This window comes from Botrytis cinerea, chromosome 13, assembly GCF_000143535.2.
Source record: "Botrytis cinerea B05.10 chromosome 13, complete sequence".
In the NCBI taxonomy this organism is placed as follows: domain Eukaryota; kingdom Fungi; phylum Ascomycota; class Leotiomycetes; order Helotiales; family Sclerotiniaceae; genus Botrytis; species Botrytis cinerea.
The window spans coordinates 2,118,540-2,130,298 of record NC_037322.1 but is presented as its reverse complement, the minus strand read 5'-3'; the positions used below and the strand labels follow the sequence as shown (position 1 = coordinate 2,130,298).

Sequence of the window (11,759 nt, the reverse complement as noted above, 5' to 3'; positions counted from 1 at the left end):
CCGAATTGAATCAAAGAAGGCTTTGACTGTTGTTTGTGTTGATATAGTGGGATATGTGTTGTTCTACGTTATGATAAGTTAGCATTATTATACTCCTAGAAGTTCGTTGTATGAGGAGTAAGTCTTTCATCATAAGCTCTTATGAAAGAGATTGTCCCTTATCAATATGGAAACCAAATAGTTAACACTGCCCAGGTTTATTATAGCTGCAATTTCAGTGGAAATGAATAGACCAGAGAGAAGAGAGCAACGTTTGTCAAGGACTTAGACACATGAAGAGGCAAGTTGTTTATGAAGTAGTTCCCTTTGATCCATGCTATCAGTGTGTCACTATGGATGGTTGCTGTTTGACATGCAACTTGTAAGACATTCGATCTATGGAAGTTGTTGGGAAATTCTTCGAGATCTTTGATGAGGGAGTAATAGGTTATCAACTTACCAGAACAAAGTCAAGATCTTGCAGAATAAACACAGTTGGTAGTATGCAACCATAAAGTTGAACTTGTGAGGAATAGAAATCTGGTAGCAAGAAGCAACTTGAAGTTTTAACAAGTGATATTCAAAAAGGATATCAAGATTTGTGTGAAAAAAATTTAAGAGGGCAGAAGAAGATTCGGCTATTCTGCCCAAGGAAAGTTTTTGTGACTATTTATGGCCAATGATAGTCGGGCCGAACTGGCCCGGGTTTGTGCAATATTGTTATTAGTGAAGACTCAAGTTTGCTAGACCTCTTATTTACAATCCATCAGGCAGTGATCTTTTATTAGATGGAAGGAATCTGGAATAACGTGCACCATTTTTGACACTAAATTTTGCAAGCCATCTAGTTATTGATTTATCTATCTCTTTCCATTTCTAAAACCCTGCTCAGTTGCTGGGTTTTCTGTATCACTCACTGACAGACTTTCAAGCTTTGGATATATTGATCTCTACTTAATCTTCAGCTTTTGAACCAAGCAGACAATGATCGTAAATGCATCTCTTTTCTAAGAGGCCCTGCGATGACCACTGAAATCTCAATACTACTCTGAGCCATGGACAATAAGGCTGACTGTTCATGGAACATCAAGAGGAATGAGCTCCTTCTATTTCAACGAAGATGGTTCTAAACTGGCCACTTTTGATTAGAACATGAAACACCCACTGTTACTTTTGATCTCCCAGTTCTGGACGTTACGTTGAATACGCTTGGATATTTTTGCCTTTTCAACAAAAGAATGTCCCAGATACCTCCACCGCTCTTACTGGGGAATCTAAATATCTTTGAGCCCTCGCTTGAAGGGAAGAGCCACTACAAGCCGGTTGTGAAGTCTCTCATTTCGACCTGTAAGAAAAACGCGAAAAGCTTCAAATTCCAAAAATGTGCTGTTCGCGAGGCTTATCCTACGAAGAATACTATGACTTCCGTATATCAACTTCATTTTGCTCCCAGAGCCTATTCTCTGACTGATTGTCCTTGGAAGAATCCCACAACTATTAGTCTCGATCAATCATTTGTGCATGCGAAGGAACTCTAAAAAGCTCTCCGACTCCATGGGAAAACGCTCAACTTCGTTGAACTGCTGCGTTCATTCCTACACGTTTATGGTTTTGAAAGTTAGCCAGAATACTTATGCAACATGCAAAGCTTCTATAAACGTGTAGTTGTGAATCTGGACAAGTTAAAACTTGGAATGTCTCCGCAGTTGAACTCTGGGGACATTTGGGTTGAACCTGTAACTTCCGAGCAAAACTTTCCATTTATCCTTCCAGGAACTCATCGGCCCATCATTCTACTTCAGAAATGACATTTAAAGCACCTATTCAGATACATGTTACCAAAGGAGGAGAGTCGTGTTGAGATGAACCGAATTTCGAGATACACAGTGTAGTATATCATATACTACACAAGCCTGGGTGGCTTTGTGGCCCCATCAGAGTCATTTGGACTTGAGTAGCACCTAGATGATATGTAGCAATGATTTCGAAAAGCTAGGGTGCTGAACTTATGATTTAAATGTGATCATTGGGTAAGAACGCCATAAAGAATGACATACAGCCAGTCTGTTCTTTAACATCATGGCGTCGAAGAACTTCAAAGCTCTTGTGTTTGACTGCTGTTCCTTCCTTGGTAAAAAGAGTCCTCAGTAGCATTTTCATCATTCTCATCAAGTGTAGTTTTTGGTGCACTCCACCAATTAGCATTACCAGTGGCTCTCAGCCTTAGCCTTGCTATATCATCCCCATTTCACCGTATACTACTGCTAATAATGGGTTACGAGGGTCGTGATTAGAATCAACACTCTTCATATTACACTCGTCATATGGTAGAATTCCCTGGAGTGCATCTGCACTTCAATCAATCTTTCTCTCCGACTTCCATCCATACCTGGGAAACGACAGATTGAGGGTTTGCTTTTTATTGAAAGCATATGTTGGACTTTGTTTTCGCCATGGTACCATGTTTCAAAATAAACAAACTGTCGCTATGGATGGATTGCAACGAGATGTTCCTCTGTTTCTACAAGTAGGTAGTCCTTCTACCACATTGTGTTTCACGAGCTTCCAGTATCTAAGCTTACTGTATCACCTCATTGATGAAATGTACGCGATTGGCGCCCTACAATGTATGTAGCAAAGCCACTTTAATAGCTGACTATTGGAATCAAATTGTTTGTAAATGATGATATACAAATTCCATTACGAAAGATGGGAAGCCCGCCAAACCCCCACTTCTAAGCTAGTCCAACAGCGTCCTAGGCACAAAACGTGCATTCCTTCGCCCAGCCATAAGCATACATTGGGCCATCGTTCAACCATCTCAAGCCCCTGAGATAAACCCGAGAAATCAGACCACTTTCAAACAGCTCACTTAAAAACGACGTAACACATCATATAATCAACCACATGATAGTGGTCAGTATATGAAATAGGAGACTATTGAGAAGAAGGAGATAGCAGCATGATTGTGGCATCACGATAGCTATCGCGACCTGCCTAATCTCGAGTATTCCAAGAAGAAAATCACCTAGTGGAAGATGGCATGGCATGGTTGGAAGATTCCTTTCTGACAATCGTGTTCTCGGAGACCGAAGATACCGACCGTGTAGCTCTCGGATCAAAGGTAAAGATGAGTTGATGACTATATACGTAGGGCCAGAGGAAATTGTTTACTCGTAACTACAAATCAACACCTAGGTAGCTTTCTCAACCCCGCACCTTCATCAATGTGACACGCGTAGCTGCAAACTAGATAATACGTGGTGGAATGTCAAAACACCTTTCCCCGCATTCATGCGGAGACGACCTCAAACCTTGTTTGGACTGAGGACGGAAAGCTTCCATAGCATATTCCAAAATCGTGGTATTGGTAACTACAATACGACACATTAGGCAGGGGTTTATATGATAATGACATAGTGGCTCATCCACAAAGTGAATTGAATAGCAAAACCACGCCATTTCAAAATCCCACGAGCAAATTCTTGTATATTCCCCCTCTCCGGCGGGAAGAGGGGCAATGCACAATGCGTCTATTCTATGGATAACGATAGTCCTTAGCCCCTCGCCGGTGTTTTTCCACACGTCCGCCGCCGTAACTCCCGTCCTCTAGGGTATCGCCGCATCCAACAAGAACATGTACCTCGATGATCTGCCCAATGAGCAAGTCGTTAGCACCTCAGTGAGCGGACTAGTTCCTTCCATGAATCCGAGCAGTAAACTCAATTTTAGAATAACCCAATAGCAACAACTAAATGAACAAAGAATTGCAAGCTTGTCAATGCATGAATGTAGATCAGGACTAGACATCATACCTTCGTTGAAGTGGGGTTACTTTCGTTGGATGAGCTACAGCTTGGATAACTACCATCGTATGATTGTTTGAATTACTATATATTCATTGATTCCCAAGTGTTTAAGAAGTATTCTCTATTTAAGATTCAATTATTGCAATACAATCAATACATCGTTCAATAATTATACCTACATATCTTCCCCAGAACAGCCTTAATAATCTCTCAGTAAAAGCATCTACATCATCCCAATTATCAAAAATGGAGAATCTTCCCAAGGAACAATGGGCGCAAGTAGTCGAAGAAACTGGCAAGCGTAAGCCTGGCCCTTCCTTTATCATTGCTATCTTCTCCGCATTCCTCATTTCGACCTCGAAGCTAATCTAGAACTCTAGCCGTCGTCTACAAAAAAATCCCCGTCCAAAAGCCTGGTGCTGACGAAGTCCTCGTAAACATAAAATTCTCTGGTGTATGCCACACCGATTTACACGCCGTAAATGGTGATTGGCCATTAGATACAAAGCTTCCACTTGTCGGAGGACATGAGGGAGCTGGTGTTGTCGTTGCCGTTGGTAGTCTTGTTGAGGATGTGAAGGTTGGTGACTACGCTGGAGTTAAGGTAAGTTACTTCTGTCCTCCTTCTCAAATGAAATAATTGAGAAATTGGAAATCAAATGTTAATTGAAGTGTAGTGGTTAAATGGAAGTTGCCTGGCCTGTGATTTCTGTCAACAATCCGACGAACCACTCTGCGCTAAAGCACTCCTCTCAGGATACACAGTCGATGGAACATTTCAACAATACTGTATCGCAAAGGCCGCACACGTCGCGCGTATTCCAAAGGAATGCGATCTCGAAGCTATCGCCCCCGTCCTCTGCGCTGGTATTACCGTCTACAAAGGCCTTAAAGAATCTGGAGTTCGCCCAGGTCAAACTGTAGCGATTGTTGGTGCTGGAGGCGGCTTAGGTTCGCTTGCTTGTCAATATGCTAAAGCTATGGGATTAGATATTATTGCAATTGACGGAGGTGCCGAGAAGAAGAAAATGACACAAGAGTTGGGAGCGCAGCACTATGTTGATTTCATGTCAAGCAGCAATCTAGTAAACGATGTCAAGGCTTGCACTCGCGATGGATTGGGACCTCATGCTGTTATTTTGGTTGCGGTCAACGAGAAGCCATTCCAGCAAGCTGCGGAATATGTTCGACCTCGCGGTACGGTCGTTGCTATTGGTCTCCCAGCCGGTGCTTATCTTCGTGCGCCTGTTTTCGAGTCGGTTATCAAGATGATTACCATTAAGGGATCGTACGTTGGTAACCGACAAGATTCTGCTGAGGCTATTGAGTTCTTTAGACGTGGTCTTATTAAGGCTCCATATAAGACATGCGGTTTGAGCGAGTTGCAGAAAGTTTATGACTTGATGCATGAGGGCAAGATTGCTGGAAGATATGTTGTTGATACCAGCAAATGATTGGGTTCATTGTCATGTGGAATGGAACGAAATGGTTAACGGCGTGAAGCTAGGGATTAATAGGCTTTTATGAGTAGATCCGCGGGGTCTTTACTTCAAGATTAAACTACCGGAATGGTGTTTGAGCGTGCATCGTAGCGATGAGAACAAAGAAACAAATTTTTGAACTTTACAATAGAAGCTTGTGAGACTATGGTCCTATGGTGATACATGAGTGTTGTGATGATGGGATTAGAAGTGCTCTGATCACTAGATACAAAGATACTCATAATCTAGCCAGCGTGAACCTAGCAGAGTATAATGATTACCTCATCAGCTGATCATTTCGAGGGCATTCATTTGAATTGTTAGCTGAAAATTTCGAGATATATGGACCTCCAAATGGCATGCTCAGGGAGGCTTCGACCCTTCAAGTAATCAGCTCTTAGATATATCAGAACCTAATCTGATTAATAGAACGATCATTATTGTCTTTTCACACCGCTACATGTGTCAAATAGATCCTTCCCACATTCATGGACTCGGGTACGCAACTTTCCTCTCTTGTTGCATGTCTTAGTCCTACCAGCACTGGTAGGACTGATGCAGCCACGGAAGAAAAGACGACTGCCGTCTTTTCTTGCACGTCTCTGTCCACTTGATGTGACACAGGATAGGTCTCTGGAATTCGCATCATCTCAGTGGCACGTTTACTGAGAACTTAGTGTCACTTTGCACCACTGGTGCTAAATACTGGCCACACGCCACCCTATATACCCCTGAATTGTGTGATATCTCAGCATGTTTTGTTGCACATCTGAATTCAAGAACCACAGGTAATACAATGTACCTTGTGCTCGCCGTATGCAACTAACATTTATTTAGGAAACAGCTGAGGTACGCACCTCTTAAAGCCTCTTGGGCCTGATGGCTAAATTGTTGTCTTCTGTTGCAGTTCAAAAGAAAGAACCACCAGCAATACAGCTGTTCCGAACTTAGCAGGTGGTACTAACATCCACTAATATGATTCTGGAAGTATATATGTGTCTCACTGCATGCATCGATTACTAGCCCTTGGCCAGTCATGAAGATATCATCGTTTGCTGCATGATTTGTTGCACATCTCAGTCAAAACAACACATGTCACACAAGTCTCTTGAGCATAAGACCCATGAAGACACATCTAGGGCTGGGACAGACAAGAGTATCGTGCAGCACCAATCGTGATGAGAATGAAGACGTGCATATTCTCAAGGAAGATTTGCATTTTGTTGCACATCTCATTCGAACCAGCACAAGTGACACAAGTGTCGGTACATACTGCTTAGTAGACTTTATTCGAACGATACAGCCCTTTGTATGGGCTTATGGAACATCAGGGTAGGCGTTCCGGGAATGCACATTGAATATACTGCTCAAATCAACATATAAAAGATAGTAGAGCCGACGATTCAATTGTAGCCCATTCTCACAGGAGTCATATATCTCGGCTACTGAGGGGACAAGAACATGTATATTGGTAAAGGAGAAGTGTTACGATTATCGCATATCTCATCTAGATGAAAATGTCAGTAATGCAGATGCTTAGGCCCAGTGCGCCCTCATATTATCTAGCATTGGTGTAGGAGAGCAGGTCATGCGTGTCAAATTGTGACAAAGATGATCATTTATGTGTATATGCATAGTATGAAATTATGAACAAGGGGTCTATATAGACTGGGAAATATAAAGAGAGGTCTTGAGGGGTACGGCTAAAGCTGGGTGAATGATAGCGCGGTGATATATCATATTGGGGGGTTTTCAGATTGTGAACCATAGTACCACACGGGCGAGAATCGGGAAGAACTGATTGGGATGAGATTTTGTGCTTAAGACGGTAAAATCCTCTTAGATGATATGGTAACGGCAGGAAGGAAAGAAAGAAGGAAGCTAACCTTCTGCACTTGAGAAAGGCAATCCGTCGAATATTGTGACCCAACATATCAAAGCACAAATCAATCTGTAGAACAAAATGAAAGGAGGATATCTAGAACTACTTCTTCGCTCAGTTGGATCCCGATGATCGCTACGGTGGAGTGACAGCGATAGTAATGGTTTTGGGTGGTGGTGCATTGTGGTCAAGGAGACGTCTCCGCTACACTATGGGAAAGATCAATATCCACGACCATTCCTGCATACCTTGTCGTTCCAAGTGTAACCTTGGATGCGCTGGCGCTGTGGCATTACAAGAAAGCCACGATAATTTTTGAATGCCACAAGATGTCACTGTTGACGATTACCCGGACAAATTAGTATTAGAGGAGTCTTAGTAAACGTATGAGAATGTCACCGTAGCACAACGCTTCCCAAGCTCGCATTTAATAGGTTTACCTTACATGTTCCCGACATTTCCTCGGTATGAACGCCTTAAGATCAATCTTGTCAATATGATATCGTGATGAAAGCGATGAGGCTCAAGACTCAATGGCCTTGACGTGGGGGGAACGTCTGAAGAGTAGCTACATCAATGGATGTTCATGAGAGAGTGCTTTATCAGCTGATTTTGCAATTACACACGGGTCACGTGTAGATTGTCGCGTCCGATAACGATGACAGATAAGGGACGCGGGCACAAAGTGACGCGTTGAGGCAACCATGGCCTGGCTGTACAATATATTATAAAAAACATTACAATCCAGACAATCACGATACAAACTTTAAGAAAGATGCCTCCAAAGCAAAAGTCCAGACCGAAAGGCAGTGCGCCTGCAAATCGAACATACAAAGCAGTCGAACCATTACATCAAACTACATTTCCAGAACAGAAAAAGCGTGTAACTAGGAATTATGGCAAGAAATCTAAGCTTAAGCTCGAAGACCAGGACACGCTTACGCAGATGGATTGGGTAAAATTACATGAGAGAGAAGAACTGGAAAAACAGATAGAAGATGATATTGAGGATAGTGAAGGAGATTATGTGGAAGAAGAATCGAAGCGAAGAACGAAACGACGGAGGACTATGGGCGATGAACCGGAAGCAAAGATAAAGAAAGGGTCAAAGAATAGGCGGAAGACTTTAGGAGAGGAAGAAAGAATACCTAGTTTCTCGACACAGACGATTACCCAACTCGATTATTGGCCACTTTCCGGAGCACGAGAGCCAGAAGAACCAGAAGACGATCCATCGATCTACGATGTTTCAGTATCCAGCTCTCCAGCATTTCAATCACTTCGACGAAGTCCGCGGAAGATTTACAAACCTGCTACTTCTGGTCCAGTTCAATTAATGCCTCCACCACAGACACCAAGACATAGGAAGATTCTTGAGATTCCATCATCACAATCACCGGCTACACCAACGTCAAGTCAATTTGGAGGTTCCGCACGGAAGGGGTCGCCGCTCAAGGAGCAATCTACAAATGGCATAGTCCCCTTCTCCCTAAGATCAAATACAATCACGGATACCGAAAAGATACCAAAATTGAAGATTGAGGATACTTATGAGACCGGGACAGATGAAAGTCAAGTTTTTCGAACCCCCTCGAAGCATTCGAGTCCAGCTAAAACGGTACGATTTGCTATACCGGATCGTAGTCAGCTATCTTTTGCAGAGGAGACTCCCATAAAAGAAGAGCACGCCACTCAGCGTGACTTCTCGCCATCGCCTATGCGCCGGTTTGGGACTCCCGCCCCCAAGAATATGAAATTCGAGATTCTGGATTCAGATGCGGAGGACGAAGAGGAAGAATCCCAAATTGTGGCAAATACCCCGCTAGGAAATTCTTCTGACCATGAAGGTTCCACGAATATCGGAGACACAATTGAGAATGTAGTTGGGAAACCGGAACAGGGGGGTGAACACTCAGCGGATGATACTATTCGAGAACCAGAAAGGGATGTTGAGCAGGATTCCGAACTTCCAGAAACATGTTATGGAGATATCGGAGCCGAAACACAATTCGAAGCTGAACGGATCATGTCTTCGTCGAGTTTAAGTGATGTCCAGGAAAATACATCATTGAGTGGCGAGGCGGCCGGAACTGTATCCTATGGCAGTAGCCAGCTACCACAAACCCAATATGCCACTACCCAGCATACCCAGACTCAATATTCTCAAAGTCGCTACACTGGAACTCAATATACTCAAAAGCAGACCCAATTTGGTAAAAGTCAATACCCCGAAAGCCAACGCCTCTCCACGCAACATCTGGATGCTATGGCACCACGATCGGATTCTTCTGATGTATTCATTTCTATATATCCTGCAAACATGGAAAACATAATCTCCCGTGAGAAAAACCACGAGTTTCGATCTTATAGTTTTCCGGCTACTGTATCTCGTATTTGGATTTATCAAACCAGACCTCTATCGACTCTTACTCATATGGCCGTCATTGGTTCTCCCAAAATACCTGGAGATATAACGAATCTTGATGGGCTTGGTAATGGCGAGTTCAACAAGGGTGAGAAGCGTTCCAAGTTTGCGTATGAAATCCTAGAATTATATGCGCTCGCAAATCCAATGACCTTGGAAGAATTGAAGAGTCGACAATGGTTCAAAGCTGCTCCGCAGAAATTTGCCAAGGTGCCACCTGCAGTGTTGGGGGAATTAATCGCGAATTTATTACCACCTCTATTCACACAATCTTCTTCTGTCGAGAACACACATTCCACATCCATACTACACAGGAAATCAAGTACGAGTACTGAGTCTCAAGAGGTACGAAATCAGATTACGAATAACATTCAACAATTTTCACACAGACAAGTACCCTCTTCCTTGCCCCCTTCGTCACCCCCTTCGTCACCCCCTTCTTCGCCCCCAATTGCAACGCAAACTCCTGTGATTCACGTGCCGTCTTCACAACGTCAACTTGTAAGGCCATCTCAAGCCTCAACGGTTGATTATACACAAACTCAAACACCTGTTACTCAACGTCATTCACGAAATGAACGAAAGGGAACCCCTATTCCAGAGGTAATTCCGGAGTCGCCGGCAAAATCTATTCCTTCCTCCTCGCGCGGTAGTAGTCCGGTGAAGATTTTGACATCTGTTGTGTCGAGAAGAGGGGAGAGAAGAGTTATCGAGATTGAAAGTCAGAGTGATGATAAAGATTGCCTGGAAGAGAATAATTTGCCTGTTGTGGCGGCGAGGAGGAAGAGAGTGGTTATTGAAGTTGAGAGTCAGACCGAGGATGAGAGTAATGGAAAAGAGGACACCTACAATACAGAAAATGAAGAAAACGACCCAATAGAAGAAGGAGGGGAACCAGAATCACACCATCCCTCTTCAATACCCGTCCCTTACTCCCTAATCCGTTCGTCACAACTCATGTCCCGAAGCCAAATGATGCGCGAACACGATAGTCTGATGGATCGGGAGATTATGGGACCGCCGCCGGCGCCGACAGATGTTGCTACAGATGTCCCTGCGTATATTATTTTTCGGGAGATGGAATCAAGTTGTGGGCCACCTCCTCACGATTCGGATGATGACGATTTGTGAGTCAAAAAGATGATACACGAGATGAGATTAGACGGAGAGCTGAGCAGGGAGTTTGTGTTGAGGGAATATCCATATCAAAAGGTTGTTTATCACGAGAGCTTGAATAATGCCGGTATAGCGAGGATAATTCATTTTGACTAGAGTTTTTTTCTTTCTAATATTCCCCTTTGCAAATTGATATTGAAATGATCTGTGTGCAATGTCTCTTAAATGCTCTATATGACAAAACGTGAGTAAGTGAACTCGAGCTGTTTCATTGAGAATACCAATTCAATTGAATCATAATATAAACAAGCTGAAAGCGTATGAGATATCACCATGTGAGATATCCTAATTTCGTCTGCTTTTATGTAGGGACAATTGTGCTTAATTATCCTTCAACGATTACTCGTCGAGAATCTTTAATGAGATGGTGGTAATTCGTGCTGTAAGGAAAATGAAGAACATAATTTGCAGATGAAAGATTGCATAATAACGGTCAAGTGCAGCGGGAGTATGAATTTAATTGTCTATCAAAAGTTGCAGATTGTTAGAGAAGAAGCTTCACCCAGCCCAGCAAAACGTTAAAGCGGGGCATTTTAGCGACATCTTGCGATAGCTTCAAAAATCCTCAAAAGGACATACAAACAATGAATCCCATACCTGTACGTACGTATCACTTACCTACCACTGACAAGAAAATTCCCAAAATTCCGAAAGAAGAACAAAATTGCAAAAAGTTGAGACCCAAATCTCATCCACCCTCCAAACCACACAACGAATGTAATCCTGCACCGCCACCCCACGGTGAAGAGCTCTCTGCAGAGTGAAACCTCCCTCAAGAAATCATCTTCATTGCTTAGGACAACCGCAGCATCGTGAGTTTCCTACACGAGTGGATTATCACCGTAGTGTTCGAACTGGGCACTGTTGGTGGCCTTCAATCGTTAGATTGAAGAATTTGGAGAGAAAGAAGAGGGAACGTGAGCTCGCCTTAACCTTATGACCATTACAGTCAAAGTCAAAATGCGATTTTTGAAATTATATATGGTGTGTAAAGTTTGGTGTTGTGA

The 11,759-nt window shown here is 43.0% G+C and overlaps 2 protein-coding genes across 2 annotated transcripts; both read left to right on the top strand.

Moving 5' to 3' along the window:
- Positions 1-3,491: 3,491 nt before the first annotated feature.
- On the top strand, positions 3,492-5,758 carry BCIN_13g05580 (hypothetical protein). The gene is made up of 3 exons (XM_001554696.2): positions 3,492-4,089; positions 4,169-4,392; positions 4,466-5,758. Exons 1-3 carry the CDS (start codon positions 4,035-4,037, stop codon positions 5,240-5,242), a joined length of 1,056 nt encoding a protein of 351 aa, XP_001554746.1. The 5' UTR covers positions 3,492-4,034; the 3' UTR covers positions 5,243-5,758.
- Positions 5,759-7,584: 1,826 nt separating this feature from the next.
- BCIN_13g05570 (hypothetical protein) lies at positions 7,585-10,906 on the top strand. Its single transcript, XM_001554698.2, has one exon. The coding sequence runs from the start codon at positions 7,927-7,929 to the stop codon at positions 10,705-10,707; it is 2,781 nt and encodes a 926-aa protein (XP_001554748.1). The 5' UTR covers positions 7,585-7,926; the 3' UTR covers positions 10,708-10,906.
- Positions 10,907-11,759: the final 853 nt, after the last annotated feature.

Excerpts from the sequence above, each read along its gene's own strand:
- BCIN_13g05580 (XM_001554696.2), top strand. The coding sequence starts at position 4,035 with ATGGAGAATCTTCCCAAGGAACAATGGGCGCAAGTAGTCGAAGAAACT. Across the intron at positions 4,090-4,168 it reads AGTCGAAGAAACTGGCAAGC|CCGTCGTCTACAAAAAAATC; the intron begins GTAAGCCTGGCC and ends CTAGAACTCTAG. Across the intron at positions 4,393-4,465 it reads GTGACTACGCTGGAGTTAAG|TGGTTAAATGGAAGTTGCCT; the intron begins GTAAGTTACTTC and ends ATTGAAGTGTAG.
- BCIN_13g05570 (XM_001554698.2), top strand. The coding sequence starts at position 7,927 with ATGCCTCCAAAGCAAAAGTCCAGACCGAAAGGCAGTGCGCCTGCAAAT.